This window comes from Argentina silus, assembly GCF_951799395.1.
Source record: "Argentina silus genome assembly, chromosome: 8".
Classification (NCBI taxonomy): Eukaryota; Metazoa; Chordata; class Actinopteri; order Argentiniformes; family Argentinidae; genus Argentina; species Argentina silus.
Window position 1 is genome coordinate 3678440 of NC_139662.1, and position 19540 is coordinate 3697979.

Consider the following 19540-nt stretch of genomic DNA (forward strand, 5'->3'; position numbering starts at 1 on the left):
AAGATATTAATAAGAGTATAAACTCACCAAACACTTTATTAGGAACACTATACTAATACTGGGTAGGGCCTCCCTTTGCTCTCAAAACAGCCTCATTTCTTCGTGGCAATGATTCCACAAGATGTTGGAAACATTCATTTGAGATTCTGGTCCATGATGACATGGTTGCATCACGCAATTCCTGCAGATTTTTCAGGTGCACTTTCAAGCTGTGAATCTGCCGTTCTACCACATCCCAAAGGTGTTCTATTGGATTCAGATCCGGTGACTGGGAAGTCCACTGAAGAACACTGAACTCATTATCATGTTCATGAAACCAGTTTGAGATGACTTTTGCTTTGTGACATGGTGCATTATCATGCTGGAAGTAGCCATTAGAAGATGGGTAAATTGTGGCCATGAAGGGATGCACATGGTCAGCAAATTTCAAGTGATGACTGATTGGTATTAACGGGCCCAAAGTGTGCCAAGAAAACATTCCCCACACCATTGCACCACCTCCACCATGAGAAGGTGTACAGGTGTTCCCAATAAAGTGCTCAGTGAGTGTATGTCAACCCTGCAATCCATGACATGATATTGTACCATCACGATATGTAAATGTAGGGAACAGAGATTGTGAACAGAGATTGTGTGATCCTCACCAGGTTGCCAACTGACAGCACTCCCTCAAACTGAGGGGTCATGGGGTAGTGCTCCATGGCCATGAAGAGGGTGTTGAGAACGATACAGATGGTGATGGCCAGGTCCACAAAGGGGTCCATAACGATCAGGTTGACAATCTCTTTGATCTTCAGCCATATGGGACAGCACTCCCAGATCAGGAATGTGTTTGAGAACTTATACCAGCATGGCGGGCAACTGCGCTGAGACTCCTCCAGCTCTGAGGACACGGGGAAGCAAGGAAGAGGCATCAAAATCCTAATGTGTTGCCAACTGTCACACTATAAACTAATATAGTGTGACAGAGCTGCCACATGCTGTTATGTAGACAATAATACTAGCATTTCAACATCTGACATTGTGTGATATACAAGGCTGATCAGCAGGAGTTATAGGTAAAACTATGCAGCATGACATTAGCTGGGGCAAATGAGAGAGGCAGTACCCTCCACTAGCGTGTTGGTAATGACGCTCATGACACTGTTGGCCCGCTCTTTCCGCCCAAAGGAGGTATTGAGCTGGTCCACAGACACCATCAGGGAGCCCGACAGCTTCTTCTTCACCTCAACCTCAGTAGTGGGCTGTCAGGAGGAGAGGAAGAATCAAGCACTGATGGAACAGACATGAACACCATCCCACAGCACCACCGGTGGCCGGGGGAGGGAAGTGCACTGCAGAGTGAGATTGGTGGGATAGAGGGATTTGGTGGGAGAGATAGCGGTTGGTTTTCTTTGGCACGCTTCATTCTTTACAGTATGTCATGGTAATGCTGGCTTTGAGTTCAACCCAGGAACATGCAGTCTCAGCCATAGTGGGAGCCTTGGCATAGGGATAGTTGACCTCATTGTGACAAATAATATGTAATTATCTCATTGCACATTATTTTAATAATATTTAAATATCCAGATATTGTGCGGAGAAATTATTTTTGGCATGACATGTATGCAATTACAGTGTTGTGGTGCAATAGTTAAGAGAATTATGCTCAACTTGCAAAATAGATCCCAACCATTAAGTGTAGGCTATACCCATTTTAAATGTGACATATTTTGAGTTAGGGTTAGACTTTATTTTACCTATAATATGCAACCATTCTTCTATTCTTAACCCCATACCTTATCTGACCCTATTCCCATATCAACCATGAAGTCATCATAGCACTAGGAGAAAGAAGGGGGAACAGCAGTTGGGTTCAGATTGTTGAAGTTGTCATGCATGAGCATGCACCAAGTCAAGGAGGAGGAGAGGAAATTATAGACACCATAGCCATTAGTCGTTGTTATCATGCTGAGTCAGAAATACAGGCCCTGTGTTCAGATTGAGGGTCTCAAACTACCTAACTTGCATTAGAAATATCATTTTATATCAAATTTTGTTCAGTGGGATTTGTTTGAAAAGGAATGTGGTTAGCATTAGCCCTTCTTTTTGTTTAAAATCTAGACAAATCTAGACAAAAGAAGATTATGTTGGTGACACTGGTGTAAGTGAAGACATGAGACAATGTCGGAAAGCAGTGAGGGGCATATGATTCTACAGTGGTTAATGCTCTCTGTTTCATACTCCCACAGACACAGCCATAGCCATAGCCATAGCCTAGCACAAGCCGTGCCTGTCTGTCTGGAGGAGAAATATCTGATCACTCCCAAACTGAAGGCTCTCTTCCACCAGCGGTATACCATACAGCTAGGGATTGTTTTGGACATCATCATTAGCAGTGAGAAAGGAAAAATATGATTATAAAGATTGGTGATGGTGTGTTATTATATATATAAACTTAACAGTATAATGATTGTATTTGGTGTTACTTTATACAGTCTGGTGTGTCATAGCAGCCTCGGCTATTTGAAAAATAAGAATACTGTATCCATGGACAATGGAAAACATACAAATGCCTATATTGTTGTATAATTTGTGAATGTAAAGTTTGAGTGTGCTACGATGTGGATGGACAATGCATTATGACAACAACAAATTCCAAATATTTGACCGATAGTCAAGGAAGTCACTGAACAACCCAGGAAGTCAATGTGAAGTTTCTCTGTTAGATTCTTTGGCTAGTGTTGGAGGGCAGCATACACTACAGGAGCAGGAGGGGAACGAGCGCTTAGCATAGATACGTACGGACTTGCAGAAGAAGGTCGAGAAAAGAGAGAGAGAATCAGGAAGAAAGAAAGAAAGAAAGAAAGAAAGAAAGAAAGAAAGAAAGAGAGGGGCCATGCCTAGACGGGCCTACTTATTAACTTCCTTACACTGTCGTCAGTAGCTGCCTTATCTATTTTCACCTCAGGCAGTAGGCGTCCACCAGACCCGGGGCCGATCAGAGACACCACGCCGTTGCAGTCCACCGTGCTGTTCCTCTTGCCGTGGTAGCCGCTGTAGCTGCTCCGCCGGTACGGGCTGAAGAGGGAGCCCCGCCGCTCCTCGCACTCCTCCACCGTGCTATGCTCGTCGTCGGCAAACTCGTTCTCCGAGCCCACGTCCTTGGAGCGGCCCTTGAAGCTGAAGATGCTGCTCTTGCTGTTGTGGCGCGAGAGGAAAGGGGACCCTGGGATACTCAGAAGGGACTGGAGGACAAGGACAGGGCAGGAGGGGAGAGACAGGTCAGGTGAATAAGTGAGATTGATGGAGGAATGAGGGTGTTTCTGAGTTTACATTGATTGTGCTATCATTTAGGTCCTCTTTGTCATCAATTCTGGGGTCATAATGAAAGACAACATCTGTGGGCTACTGGATGAAATTAGAGCAGCATGTGTGGATTTCCCTTAGGTAGCATATTCTGATGGAGTGATCATGTGACTTATTAAACAGAGGGAAATACAAAATTAGGTCATTGATATTCTACACCAGCAAGGTCAAACACAGGACAGGAACACAGCTGAGTCCTCACTGAGGGAAAGATGAGCTGGACCTGCATGAATCTGGACTTCTACTGTATTGATCCTGTTACCACAAAAGGATATATGTTTACAAAGCATATTTGATAAACCTTTGGACACTAGCCTGTTTTTTACTGGTAAAAGCATATTCACTGTAATGGTCACCATCTCTAACAACATAGCCTAGCGCTAATGCCACTGGCATTCATATGAATGCACTATTGCTGTTCAAGCTATTTCTTGACAGTTTATCATTGTCAAAGGTTTAAATACTCAATGTATCAATACAGTCAATCAATACATGTTATTTGTGTAGCATCTTTACTTATGCTATAAGCCCCTTGACTTGTCTTGTTGAACAGATACAGTACAATATGAAGGACACCATAACAAGAGTGAGGAGGAAACAAAGCTGTATGACTGCTCTCACTGAAACATTCATGTAATCACAGTTAATAATTCAAACCTTGAACACATGCTACTGTATCTTTAGCTACAACAAATACACCCTGTGGTATGAGCTCCAGCCAGATGCTGTTGTAGCCAGATGCTGTTGTAGCCAGATGCTGTTGTAAAGCTCAAAGCTTAAAAAGTGTATCAATCAAGGCAGAACCATTGACATCTACAGTACACTAGGAGGTATTTTTTACTTACTGTGTTTCATTCACAAAACTCTATGTTCTGCTGTTTCAATTTTGTTTTGTCAGACATGTTAGCAGGTCCAGTTTGATATTATACATGCTGACGCTTTTATCCAAAACGACTTACAGTACACTGAGTGCATGCATTTATTGTATATATGGTCCCAACAGGAATCTAACCCAAAACCGTAGCGTTGCTAGCACCATGCTTCACCAACTTAGGACTTACCTGTATTCACATATGACCCGTACTTCTACGTTATTTCCCAAAAATACTCAACCAAGCCCCAAATTACCATTTGACTTTGAAAGCAATTTACTTATGTAAAAAATAGAAAACGTCTTCTCAGCTGCCCAGCAGCAGAATGCATTACGTGGTTGGCAAACTGCGGGCCAAGGCCATGACCCTCGTCTTCTCACCTGGTTCATGATGGACGACTTTCGGCCGAGACGGTTGTCCGGGAAACGGAAGCGGCTCCTCTTGCTGCCGTCGTCTGATTCCGACTTGACAAACTTCTCGCTGTCTCCCTTCTCCTCGCCCCTGGACTGCTCTTTCTGTCTCCACTTCTTCTTGCGGTTGCGTCGCTCCTTGGCGCTCTTGGAGCTGAGCTTGGACATCTCTGACGAGCTGCAAGACAGGTGCCCCCCCCCATCGTCCTCCACCGCGTCCTCGGACACTGTACCCGCCGAGGTCGCCATGGCAGCAGCCTGAGACACACACACACACACACACACACACACACACACACACACACACACACACACACACACACACACACCAAGGAGGTGATGCAGGTGGTGTTCAATGGTAGGCTATACTATAGGCTCATGGTCTATGTGAGTGGATATGGTTCCCAGGTATGGTGCGTGACTTTGCTATTCTCAGAGTGCTGTAGTTAGCTACTGTATTGCCTGCTTTAAGTCCATCTGGCAGACAGCATCCAACTAATGTGATGGGACAGAAGTGACTCTCTATCATACTACACATTAAAGGTAATTGACTGAGGTTGATATATGATATACTGTATAACATGATATGATAATAATATATACACGCACGCACGCATGCACACACACACACACACACACACACACACACACACACACACGTATAACATCACACCTGGGTCAGACCCAACATCTTTGTGCCTGTGGCTGACCTGAGCATCTTCCTGCTGTCTCTTCAGCTGCTCCAGCATGGCTTTAAACTCGGCCTCCTTCTGCTCAGCCTCCTCCATGGTGGCCTGGTTCTGCTCCTCATAGGCCATGGCCACCACAGCCAGGATCAGGTTCACCAGGTAAAAGGAGCCCACGAAGATCACTAGTACAAAGAAGATCATGTAGGTCTTCCCTGCTGCCCTCAGGGTCTGTAACAGAAAGGAGCAGAGCAGAGGGTCAGACGCTGACACATGGCCTCTGACCCCAACCCAGCTCAAAGATGATGTCACAGCTCACAGGATCCAGTTATCAGGGTGAATGGAAAGCTACTAAAGGTATATGATCTGTGCAAAATGAGTAAAGAAGAGGAGGAACAGATTGGTTTATGCCCAACTTCTGTATGCTTATAAACATAAAGAACTGGATGAGGAAAGAATGCCAAGAATGCTAAGTAGGAATCTAGAAAGAATTGTGGGCTCCTTTCATACCTCAAATACAGTACGATAAAAATAAACCATTTCTTATACTTTTCTTTTCTGCTTCGGAGTAGATGAAAGATTTCACATGATTTGAATTTGCTGTCATATGCATTACTGTATGTGAAATGGTAATAGTGGTTTGGTATTGATATTGACACAAACAATTTTGGTATGCACAACAAACATTTCATACACTGCATTTCCTTGGATTCCCAGCGTGGCCACAAGTCAGTGTCATTCATCAAACGAAGCCTCCAGATCTGCATTTTGACCTACTTTTACATGTACACCACACCAGAGAGCACACAGCCAACCATTTACTGTAGATTGGGGAACTATCCCCTGTGGAGACAACATGTAAGGAGCCTTGTATTGAAAAAAATGTACTACATTTTTGTACTACTGTTCATAACATCATCAACACAAAGTATGTGCTAAAATGTTTTCTCTTTCTGTCAGCTATATTTCAGAGGCGATTTAGGGATTTGAAGTGTAACAAAACCAGTGCAGGCAAAGCTCCAAATGAAGACTTTTCCCATCAGGAACATCCCTTGGTCCCTCCTTCAAAAACAGGGTGTATTGTCTGCAGGGAGCAGATTTGAGCAGGGAGGACTTCCTGGGATATGGCACAGCAATTCCCTCACACATCAATTATGAATGTGGTTTACATGCAGTGCTGGAAAGAATATCCAACACAACACACTGCGACACTCCAAGCAAAAAGCAAAAAATTATCAGCAAAAAACTGGAAGTACCCCCCTCCCATACACACACACACACACACACACACACACGCACACACACACGCACACACACACACACACACACACACACACACACACACACACACACACACACACACACACACACGCAAGCACTGTTCACAATGCTGGGTTAAACTAGATAATAAAAGAGTGTCTGATCAGATAACCCTCTTCTACACACACTTGCAGGAAATTATTTCAGACTCCTTCGACAACATTTCTAACCAATGCTGTATTTTGATTTTAAAAAGGTAGCAAAGATGTCATTAAGCAGGAGAGGAGTTTGGAGGGAGTGCCCATAATATGAAGACAGGCTAACACGGAAACATAGATTTTGAGATATGACCAAAAATAGGGTACAGCTCTGAAGCTCCCATCTGAGAGTCCTGTCTCATCTCCTTAATTGCCCATACTGTAATCCTGAGGTAAATATTTAATGCCTCCCTCCATCCGCCCCTGTACAAAGAGGAAGCCTTAGTGCTTCCACCATTACAGAGGCTGAGGATTTTCTGCTGAGCTGCAAGACAACAGTATTGAGTCAAGCCACAGTATGCAGATGAGGCTTGAGGATGGGGAGTTATTATTGATGGTGGGAGGGCAGTCTTATGTCATCTGTGGGGATATCGCCGTATTTCAGGTACATGAAATCTCATGGTCCCGCACTGTGCTATATTTCTAACAGGGTGGGAGAAGTCTGCAAAGGTGGCATGTATTGTGCTGATCTCAATAAAATAACACACAAACTGAATGATAACACAAACTCAAATGACCTTGTGTGGAGCAGCAGCATTTTTAAGGCTTGGGGCTTGACTGTCCAGCCAATCATATTCCTGATCAGCAAACAAGCATACACTTCACTCAATGAATGTCTGAGAAGGAACTGTAATGTGATAGGACGGGCGTAGCATGATAAGTGTTTGCCTCTGACGGCAGCAAAGTTATATTTCGCATTTGACACAAACTAAATAAAAACAGATGCTGGTATAATTTTGTAGAGGTTCAACATTTGAAACAACAGCCTTACCAGCATGTACAGGTTTTCCCAAAAGTCCTGCGTCATGAGTCGGAAGAGAGCCAGGAAGGCCCAACCGAAGCTGTCGAAGCTGGTGTAGCCATAGTTTGGATTCCTCCCAGCTTTCATGCATGTGTAGCCCTCGGGGCAACGACTGAGGGGAGAAGAAGCGCACGGCCCATAAATGACTCAGCATTATCTACACACAAACAAATCTGGCTCCAGTCATCTGTGTTAATAATATGACAATGACACTGGGCCTTTAACAGCAGCAGCAGGAGGAGGAGGAGGAGGACACTCACCCAGAATCGGAGCTGTTACCACATAAAAGGGCATCCAGTTGTCCGGGAAAGAAGTAGAAATTTGCTGGTGAAAAAAAAAAAAAAAATAGAGCATTTTAGAAAAGAATATTGTTCATTTAGTGTCAAAAGTGGATCTTTTATCTGGCTTTTACACATGGGCTGAATCCAATTCCCATTTGAGTCACTGCCAGCTCATCAGGGGTAGTAGCATGTTGGCGTGTTGTGACTACTCACTGTCATTCATGATGTACTCGTCCCAGTCGAAGCCCTTGCTGCCATTGGCCAGGTAGTTCTCTGTGGTGTTGATTGGCCAGACAACACACTTCTGGCGCAGGTTACCCATGAAGAGCTGGAGGCCGATAAGGGCAAAGACACTCAGGCAGAAGACAGTGAGGATCATCACATCGGACAGCTTCTTCACTGACTGGATCAAGGCGCCCACAATGGTCTTCAGGCCTGACGGACGGTGAGACACGCGCACGCACGCACAAATGTACGCGCACACACACACACACACACACACACACACACACACACACACACACACACACACACCAAGGAGGTGATGCAGGAGGTGTTCAATAGTAGGCTATACTATAGGCTCATGGTCTATGTGAGAGGATTGGTTCCCAGGTATGATGCGTGACTCAGAGTGCTGTAGTTAGCTACTGTATTGCCTGTTTTAAGTCCATCTGTCACCAGGCAGCATCCAACTAATATGATGACCATCTATCATACTACAAATTAAAGGTAAATGACTGACGTTGATATATGATATACTGTATGACATCATATTATAATAATTCAACTGTAACAGTATACTGTATATCAGGCATGATAATTAGCCATTTTGCGCAATAGAATCATGTCAATAAGATTAACACAGATATCCCAGTCAAGATTTTCATTATTTGAAAGTAGTTAAACATCTTTATACACAATTGAAAAAACAGACATACAAAACATTAATTTGAGATACACAAACAAGAAATATTCAAGAGCCATTCCCCTCTTTACAGCTCTATTGAGACACTGGCTATATGACACAGAGAAAAGATTACATGAAAGTAACATATGACTATTGGACCAGGAGGAGGGAGACATTGTCTTACTGATTTGTGCTGCATTGGCAGTGATGGATTACTGAACAAGAGGGGGAGGGCTCAGAACAACAGTGAGAGGAAATCCATAAGAAACAAACCACAGCAGCACAAAGAGGGGCAATGAGAAAGGGACAGAGGCACAGGCAGGGGGATAGAAACCACATGCAGGTCATTTAAACGCCAAGGCTGACCATCGCCAACTCAGGCGTTCTCTTGAAATGTCTTGTATTTTTGGTGTCATTAGAAAAGCACAGACTCCCCTTACCCCAACCCTACAGCCTCACCCACATCTTTAATGAAGACAAAATCATTTACCTTCAGGCATCCTCTCAGCACTCACTTTGTATGGGTCCATTGAATGCAGGAAGAACTCAAACAAGGAACTGGAAAGTCCCTCACACGCAAGGGGCCATATGTTTTCGTCTACATGTACAGCAGGCATATACCTACAGTACAGTACATCTCTCCTTGTCAAACATCCTCTAAATATAGACGTAATAGGGCATTAACTTGTGGCTTAAAACAAGGATACCTTTACTCCAAATCATGAACTCTATTGTCCTGATTCACCATAATCATAACAAAGTTTACTTGAAATAGGAGTTGGTGAGAAGCACACACTTCCAATCATTAACAAAGTCAAGACTGCTAAATCTTTGAGATACTGATAAAACATCTTATACACTGAATATCATTAGAGGACCAATAAATGTTGGACATGTAAGGACCCTCTAATTCTACCAGGTATAACGAAGAGGCTGGGTCTTTTGAAAACCACCGTTCCGACACTCCCCTCTCCAAATGCTGACTAAAATGTGGCCAACAGCTCAATACAAAAACAACTGAATATACCGTTATCATGTGGTATTGACTATATTGTGAACTCAAATCATCACCTTTTTGTAAACATGTATATGTTAAAGAGCCACATTTTACAAAAATTAAACAAATCTAATCAGCGAGAAATCCCTTTTTGTGTGCATTTTACTGCTTTCACTGTCTGCAGATTCCCGAAGGAATTTCTCCATCACAATTACGCAGAATTGTTGTTTTTCAGTGAGATTGATAGTTGAACATCCTCTATCATGAGATATGATATGTGAAGGGGCACTCAAAAAGGCCAATGGGTCATTTGTTCATCCCATCGGCGTCTAAAACCTCAAGAATGTCAGCAGAAATGCTCTTTCTTTTTCTGTGACGCATCATTCAAGTAGGTCATATAAAGAAATATCAAATAATCAAAAATAAACAAAACAAAACGGGCAAAATAAACTTTTCAATGCCATTTGTCAGCCAAGCTCTTAATAGGCTAAAATTGTAAAGCAAGTGACTCAAAAGCATCATGCAGCATAAAGTATGTTCACAAACTAGGCTTGGCAGTCTTCATAAATAGATAATGGGTAGGTTCTGTGGGATCTTACTAAGACCTAAGCCATTTTTCATCTGGACATCAGCATTCTGTACAGTACGTTTCTTTGAGTCTGGTAGAATACAATTCACAAATTTCATTCTTTCACCTGAAATAAGGTATTTTTAAAAACATCATGAGGAATGCACTTAATCTATTATGATCAAATCACCTAGTTACCCATATACAATATCATATGATTATTTATATAGCGTACAATTACTACAGTATCAGGCTAAAGAAACCTGGCCAGGGCCTGGAGGCTTTTTCCAATGGTTAGGTATTACCATTATCTCAACTGTCTTTGCCAAAGAGTACAGTACAGTGAATCATGAAAGGTTGTTTAATAATAGCTACTCGATATGTTCAGCTAAAGAAAGATGAATCCCATATTCAATCCACTTATGTTTATACTGCAGAGAATATTCTAGCGCCCTGGTAATGTCAGTTTCCTGTCTTTTAGAGGTGGACTTTTGCCTATTCCAAATCCTAGTCATACTGAAGGGAGTGGGTTAAAGCTATTTCTGAGGAGGAAAACAGCTGCCTTGGAAACTAGTCTCATTTATAATGAGAGTTCTACTGGGGCAGAAGAGAGTGCAGACACTTTGGAGTGGACCCTAGAGTAGACTGCAAAGCCTATCAAAAATGTATTAGTACCATTTTTGATAATTTTGGAGGAAAAATAAATCAAAAAATGGTTATCTCCAATTATTTGTTGTTGCTTAAATAATAAGAATAGTGAGTAGAAAAGAAAGGGTGAGAAGATCAGCCTTAGTGTTTAAACTGAGTCTCACCTGGAATGACAGAGATAGTTTTCAATGCTCGGAGAACTCTGAATGTTCTCAGCGCAGATACATTGCCCAGGTCCACAAACTCTGTTATATATCTGAAATAAGGGAGGATCACACACAAAACAAACACCAATGACAAAACCACACACGGAAGAGCACAACACCACCGACCAACCAGGAAGAACGCCACTCACAGAGCCTGTCCACTGAGGAGGGGGAAAGGAAAAGGAAAGAAAAACACGCACACCTAACATCGACCCCGCCCCCATCCCCCCATCCCCCCATCCTGTCTTACCTGGAATTACAGATATAGTTTTCAATGCCCTCAACACTCTGAACGTGCGCAGAGCTGAGACATTGCCTAGGTTTACAAACTCTGTTACATACCTGCAGAATCAAACCAAAGTTACAAAGTCTTGTTATTTACATGCTGAAATGAAGCGAAACATTTTCAGAAATGAAGGACCCACTTAGGATGCTAAGCTAGTTCAACATATCATCACAAATATAGTATGTGGTATTGTTAATTGTTTTATTAGATTACATTTATAGAACATTTATAATACTAGTATTTACATCTATGCATGCAATATCTAAAAAGCAACATGGTGAAAAGGAGCCTAAACAGAATCCTGATGTCTCCAACAAATTGGAAAAGAACAAGTAAATGAGAGAGTGAGTAGGAAAGAGAAATAGAGAGAGAGAGAAGGAGGGAGAGAAAGACAAGGCAGCAACATAACTATGTTTGAGGCAACTGTGTGGGTAAACAAGACCAGTCAGAGGCCTCAAAATGCCTGATGGAGCCCTTCATTGCCAAAGTGAGGAGGCAAGTAGCGTCTCAGATCAATAGAAGGAAAAAGAGAGAAATAAAGAATAAAAGAAAGAAAATTCATCTAAATATCATCTCATACTGTATACTTTGATGTTCTGCTGTCATCTGATAACATCTCCATTCTGGACAGTCAAAATAACTTAAGGCTGGCTCATGTGCGAATCTTCAGTGGTGTCAGACAGTAATGGTAGGGTTCTTATAAAGAGGGACAGGTATTCATATAGTCTGATACTTACGCCATAGAAATGACCATGAAATCCAGCCAGTTCCATGGGTCCCTAAGGAATGTAAACCCGTCTATACAGAATCCTCGAGCGACGATTTTTACAAGAGATTCAAATGTATAAATTCCTGTGAAAGTGTACCTAAAAGATGAAAAGCATGGTTAGAGTTAGTGTGCTGTTCATTAACACATGCCATAAATATGTATATATGAAATGTATACAGATAACGGCAATACGCTTTTCAGAAAACCATGCTTGTGTACAAATCACCATGCTCTTTCAACAATACCTATGGATCAAGGCTGGGCCCTGATTTCTAATTGGCTGCATTCTCGGACAATGTGGAGATAATACTCTGGGAATAGATGAGGTCTAATAAATAGTTTCAAATTCCACAAAAAGGGAACCCAGGGACAATGTTGCTGTTACTCTACATCAATGTTCCTGAGGTTTTATCTGTTGAAATAAGGGACTGGTAGTGGCAATACACAAATGATAAAACTGATCACTGTATGTTATGTATGTCAAATAAAGGTGTACTTACTCTACTTGTTTCGACCACTCAGGAGGATCACTAAAAGTCATGAATATACAGTTGGTCAAAATAGTACACATGATGATCATGCTGAAAAGAGTGGGAATAAGTCAAGGAAAATGACCATACCGAGAGGAAAGTAACCCAAAACAGTTTACACATCCTAATTCATCTTTCCAATGTAAGTCTATGTTGATACATTTTCATGAACTCTCATTTAAATATTACTACTGCTGCATAAGAGAAATAAGACAACTAGCCATATCATAATGACATTTCCATAACAAATTAACTTAACAGCACTTAATCCGTGCAATTGGCACTTATAATTATTACAGTTTGCTAAGTGTGTCCACTGGTAACATCGGTCCCCTCTCAAATGCCTTTATGTTTCCCATAAAATATTGATCAACTTTGAGGTGTGGGTGGATGGCTCATTTTCAATATCAACATGACCAACACTCAGCTTTCCAAGACTACAAGGCTTTACCACAGAAAACGCAGATATACTTTATGTTTAGCAAACCTCAACATCAGCATTACAGCCAAGGTCAGGAGCCCCAGACTGCCCTGAGAGCTTGGGAGTGGTACTACTGAGAGGAAAAGTCCAGAGGTGATTGACAGGATGAAACTACTCAAAACAGGATTAACTTTGAGCATTGCACACATGCATCAGAGGATTGCAATGCTAAGAATCATCGGGAATTGTGTGACTGTTGAAATAGCCTCCTTTGGGTGAATGGGTTGTGTGTGTGTGTGTGTGTGTGTGTGTGTGTGTGTGTGTGTGTGTGGATTCACTAGACTAAGGAGGTCTATGCAAAGTCTTGAGAAAAGTCATCATTGTTTTCTTGTAGTAATAAAATGGACATTGTGTAGATCTCTACTCTTTCCACAGATTTAAGATCATCCACTATGGCAATCAGCCATTCATATTGGCATTTACAAGTCATTACAGATTAATGTAATGTCAAATTACAGAGTACATCCATTTGTTCTTCCCACTGTAGTCGACTGTCTTGCTGATCCTTGCAGCTTCTTAATGATCATATGGTCTCTCCCTAACCATATGACATACAATATATCCTACACTGTGGCAGATGAACATCAATAACAGTGGCAACATCAGCAACATCATAAATAATAAAAATGAACAGGAAAGACTTTTGTCTCTCCAGTTAAGTCACCATTTGAAAGGATATGCATGTATCAAAATTTTAATAGCTATTCGCCTGAAAATATTAAAAGGACTTATGAAGTACAAGGCAGGGTTGGCACTAAAGCGGAAGATTGTCTTCCCGCTATTTAGCACTATAAATGTCTGTGGAGAGAAGAAAGAGAGAGAGAGAGAGAGAGAGAGAAAAGGAAGTTAAATATGGACATACAGTAATATGTTATGCACACTCAAAAATAGCTGTAGGTACTGCATGTCCTGCACTCATACAATACATTGTCTATTACAATAACAAGCCTTTATGATATCATTATAGATATATCATTTGCAGAGAAAATGTAAAAACATTTAATTTCAAGCAAAATAAAGCTATTTTCTGCAAACATATTAGTGTGTACTGTGTAGGGCCTACGTCAATTCAGAATACACTGAATGATTTATATCTCAACATCTATAATAGGTAACATAAGAATATTACACATTATAATCACAATATAACATTCAGAAAATGGCCGCCAAACTATCTTGAGGCAGGCAGTCTCTAATGTCGGGTTTTTCCCATCAGTCCCTCTTAACCAATCATTGTGGTGTTTCCTTATCCACAGGAAATGTGCAGTGTGTAGGAATGTCCTGTGCTAATGTTCAGCTAGCTGCCTCAAATTGTGCCTGCGATGGCTATGGTGGTTTTGAAAGGATGGAAGCGAGACCGAGAGGGGTTCGCAAGCCTCTTTCAGCGGATAACCTCATAATTGTTTAAATAAAACATGGCGATTTGCATGAAACTTTAATGAGACTGTGTGTGCATTTGCAAAAGTGATATGTACCCTTGTGCTTTTAACAAGGCATCCCTGCATTAAGCCCTGCAGAGCCTGTGCCCCATTGCTAGGGCCCACAGACAGCCGGGTCAGGAGAGAGAGGGGAAAGGGGGAGATGGGAGTGTTAAGAGTGCCTTAGCCCCATGGGGAGGCCTTAAACTGGGCTCCTCATCTAGCACTTCACTGGGGAAAGGCACCATTTACAGTATTGTCAGGGAACACATCATCCTTAACTGACATGCTTTTATCTGCGGTTGTGTTTTTCCTACACATACTGTACAGTTTATCTATAGGCGATATGTAGTGTCATGAAAAGTAAAGTGGGATTTCTTGTTAACTTGACATTAAAATGTCTCAATATGGAGAAAAATGCTGTGTAAGATAATGATACAGTACATGCTCCTCTCTGTCACATGGCCATTTGACGGACATTCGCAGACAACTTCAAATAAGGGAATGAGTAATGTTGAGTATGCTTAATCTAGTTAAGCTATTTAGGTCAGAATAGCTGGGCCTAGTTCATTAATGCTATGATATATGAACATTCCAAGCCAGCAGTACCAGATGACCATTTATAGTGTGATACACTTGGACATACTACCAATTGCCATTTAGATTGGCCAAGAATGCCAGTATGACATTTCAGCTGAAAGGAGCTTGCACACACACACATGCTGTGTGTCCATATGTGCAACCCTACCACATACAGAACAAGAACTGCCAAATTTCTAAAGATATGTACACACGCCTGCTCTCTCTCTCTCTCTCTCTCTCTCACACACACACACACACACACACGCACACGCACCCGCACACACACCCGCACACACACACACACACACACACACACACACACACACACACAAACACACATGCACACACACACACGCCTGCATGCAGGAGTCCTTTCTGTAATGCCTGACAACACTGCTGCAAAGCTACTGAAATTTTTATAATCCAGAGCAGAGAGACAGAGAGAGGCAAGGAGAGGCAGGGAGGCAGGCAGGCAGGGAGGCAGGCTAGGAGCAACTGCAGCAGCACTAGACTGGAGAGAGGCAGGGCGGAGGGAGAGAGAGGAGGAGGAGGGGGATGGGTGGGAGACAGAGAAAGCAGCTCAAACACTGAAGCTCAAGTCATCAGGCAGGGTTGTAGCAGCATCTGCATCCTAAGGGCTGGAGTGGCTATTTCAACTAAGTGCTTTACTGTACATCCTCAAATCTCTTCTCTAATCAATCCCCATATACTGCCCACTGTCTTTGTCATTGTCTCTTTTTTTATATCTCAATTATAGTTATTTTGAAATCCACCTGATTCCATTGTGGTCATCTCTATATCAACTATAGCATTGTGTAGCACACAGCATCAATAGTTTGTTATTAGTAAATAAATAGTATGTAATAATATATATTAATAATTATTAGTACCATTACATTGAGTGACAAATTAGGCCTAGTATATTTTGGACCTACTGCAATTGTTCTGTAGCCTACTAATAATCAGGATCAGAAAAGGACCCCAATAATATTTGCCATGTTTCTGCAATTTTTCACTGATCTTGAGTGTACCTTTAAGGTTCTTTACAGCGAAACACATTTCAATAACATGGGCTTGGATGCATCTAAGAGGAGAGCGATGCCGCTCACGCATCCTTGCACACGTCTCCCATTTTGCCCCTGTCCTCACCTCATCCCCACGCCCCCCCCCCCCCCCCCCCCACACCCCACCCCCACTCACTCTCTGCCATTCTATTCACTCTGCCTGAGAAAGACCCATTTCACTGGGCTTGTATACAAAGCCACACCTAGCACCTAGCCCAACCTAGCCTAGCCCTGCCCCCCAATAAGGCTGGGGGAGAGAGTGCTGCGTCATCAACCAGCCAGCCGGCAGGCCTCATTCTCAGCCTTGGCACATTCAAAGAGGAGAGCCACTACTGAAATGTATCACGCGGTGCTGTCAGGGGAGAGACCAATGGGGAAGCAGCATCCTCCACACCGCCCCCCCTACCACAATACCCTGACATAACCACAGTACAGTATCACCTGCAGTGTCTGAGCTCAGAGAAGCCTTCCGAAAGCTGAGAATGTTTCATTCCCTTTTTTTGTCGCTGTCAAGATGCAAGAACTTGAGGCCAGCATGTCTTCCATTTGGTAGTTGCATTGGCTAAGACCTACTCAAGGACCATAATCAAATTTCCCTGGCACTTTTGTTGAAAGGGGTGTTGCTGAAGACGGGGTTGGAGAGACTGTCAAGACACAGGGATGAAAAACAGAGAGCACCTCCCTGCATAGTAGTACACATGCATTCATGTGAGAGAATATGAACAGAGTGGTGGGGTGTGTGAAATATGCATTAGTAGGTAATGTAATAAACTGCCCCACCTTTGTTAGCAATGTTTTTCAAATTTCATCAAGATAATGTCATTTCTTTCTTGTGCACTGAACTAGTTTGTTACATAACTGGCATGCACTACATGGAGAGAGGGAGGTAAGAGAACACGGACGCACACACACCCACACGCACATACACCCACACACACACACCCACACACACATACACCCACACACACACACCCACACGCACACACACCCACACACACACACACACCCACACACACACGTACACACGCACACACACTCACACAAAAACTATAACAGAAACAGACCTAATATTGTTAACAAGATAGGAATTTAAGACGTTATGGTTTCACAAATGAAGGCAACATTTTCGATACAATTCTATGAGTCCAAGGTTCAGAGAGGTTACTGTAACATTCCCCCTGACCAGGCCAAGAGAGACAGGTGTCATTTTTTATTTAGACTTCATAAGATATACTGTACCCTGACAGTACAGTTTGATCTCACCTACGGTGGGTAGCTATATTGTTCTAGATTATCATTCAGGTATAGGGTAGCCATCTTGAGAAAGGGGGCACCCGTGCCTCTGTAAATGTTATCATTATAGATCTGTCAGGTCAAGGAAAATACCGACATGTGGATAAGTATTACGGTGTGTTTTTTCCCATATGAGATGTCCATTTGGAGCCTTGCACTCTACGACTGGTAGAGGTTCAGAGTGAGAACAGAACTACAGCATCAACCACACAATAAAGCATGGCACTGAGATATTATCTTTCTCTCCAATGACTCCCTCCCACTGAACAGAAAGGCTCATCTCTCTTATGATGCATCACACGCAGTAAAACCACATGATGCAAGATGAAGTCACCCTTTCCATATTCTTCATCGCAAATGTGTTGTTTGACATGCAAGGGATTGCTTCCCACACAAACCTGCCCAAAAGTTGGGCTAGTTTCACACTCCTTCCTTCAGTAATTGTAACATATACCAGAAGCAGGCCTAACATCTTTTGGGGCTGGACTAAGCTCGAGCCTATTCAATGACAAAAATGTTACTTCGATGGAGAGTTTCCATTGAAAGTATGATTTAGTCCAGACTCAATCTGTGTCCTGGAATCTACCCTATGAAGCCATCTCGAGAAGACTAATTAATGAATTTAGAGATCATCTTCAAGATCACTCACATTCACAATGCATCAAACACCGTTAACTTAATCAAATCCCTCAAAGAATCCTTTACGATTGTGCACACTGCTCCTTTAAGACAGTGAGTGGCATCTCTGCCTGCTGCTTTTTTTTCTACAAGATTAATTTTTGAACAATTAGAAAAGTCTGTCATCTGGAACAACAGTGTTTCAACAGTTTCTGATTCTGACCTTTTCCCTAAAGCCCTCTGAGCCATCAGACGCATGGAACAATCCTCTCAACAACTACTATTCTGCCCTCAAGCACACTGAAGCAGTGAGGCAGGAAGAAAAAAAAATGCACTGCATTTTGCTAACCCAACAAGACAACATATACTAGCAACTGTGCATGGCACAATCGTAGGCCAAAGAACTACCGCAAAACACATAGTGTCATGGTAATTACTGATGTGCACTTATTCAAACAGGAATTGGGGCATCACACATGAAAAATGGGGGCCTACATGTCAGCTGCTGTATCCTATGATAGACCCCTAATGTAGCTTGATTACCGATGTCATGGCTGTAATGGTAATAAACACCAACACCAACAATCATGTAGTATAGTATGCCCCTAACACTATTTCATGACTAGGTTATTAGTGCATTTCCATGAAAATGTGTGTGTGTGTGTGTGTGTGTGTGTGTGTGTGCGTGTGTGTGTGCGTGTGTGTGTGTGTGTGTGTGTGTCTGTGTGTGTGTCTGTGTCTGTGTTTGTGTGTGGAGGGCACTTACTTTCTGATTCATGTAGAAAGGGTCCAAGTCCTCCAGTGGTACCGCACACATCCCCTTAGGGATGTCCCCGTAGATGTAGGGCAGGCTCTTCCCAGCCTCCAGGTCACTGTTGGGCCGGGGCTTGTTCTCATCATCATCATCACGGTGACTGCTGTCCTGCTTAGGTGGCTTCCTGTTCTTCTCCTCATTGATACGATGCTCAATGTTAGCAATAGATTCAGCGCAAAAATACTTGAAGCTGCCAGGTCCTGGTGGTGCCATAAGGGGTGCAGCCATGTTTTCATCCTGCAACTACGCGGTCTTTAGTTTTGTACCATCCACAGCTGCCAGCTCTGAGGGACAGCAAGGGTGGAGAGAGCAAAATAAATGGTCAATGGACAAGATAAGTTAATGCTCTCCTATGGTTGTAGGTATTGTAAGGCTTTTCATTTCATTTTAAGTGATCGAATATGCATATGGTATTCAGATATCATTTGAAATACATTAATATC

General features: G+C 42.5%; 1 protein-coding gene across 5 annotated transcripts in view; it reads right to left on the reverse strand.

Moving 5' to 3' along the window:
* Positions 1-19325, reverse strand: part of scn8aa (sodium channel, voltage gated, type VIII, alpha subunit a) — a gene marked incomplete at both ends in the record, with an annotated part of 37089 nt that extends 17764 nt beyond the window's left edge. Inside the window, 13 exons of one of the 5 annotated variants that reach the window (XM_083675700.1) lie at positions 645-883; positions 1109-1241; positions 2946-3227; positions 4601-4888; positions 5341-5547; positions 7606-7747; positions 7896-7959; positions 8130-8351; positions 11493-11584; positions 12266-12394; positions 12798-12878; positions 13973-14106; positions 19050-19325. In XM_083675700.1, coding sequence (XP_083531826.1) covers positions 645-883; positions 1109-1241; positions 2946-3227; positions 4601-4888; positions 5341-5547; positions 7606-7747; positions 7896-7959; positions 8130-8351; positions 11493-11584; positions 12266-12394; positions 12798-12878; positions 13973-14106; positions 19050-19325 — 2289 coding nt within the window. Of the gene's footprint in view, positions 1-644; positions 884-1108; positions 1245-2912; positions 3228-4600; positions 4889-5328; positions 5548-7605; positions 7748-7895; positions 7960-8129; positions 8352-11492; positions 11585-12265; positions 12395-12797; positions 12879-13972; positions 14107-19049 lie in introns of all 5 variants that reach the window. The other 4 variants (XM_083675699.1, XM_083675698.1, XM_083675697.1 and 1 more) reach the window with 4 other exon arrangements.
* Positions 19326-19540: the final 215 nt, after the last annotated feature.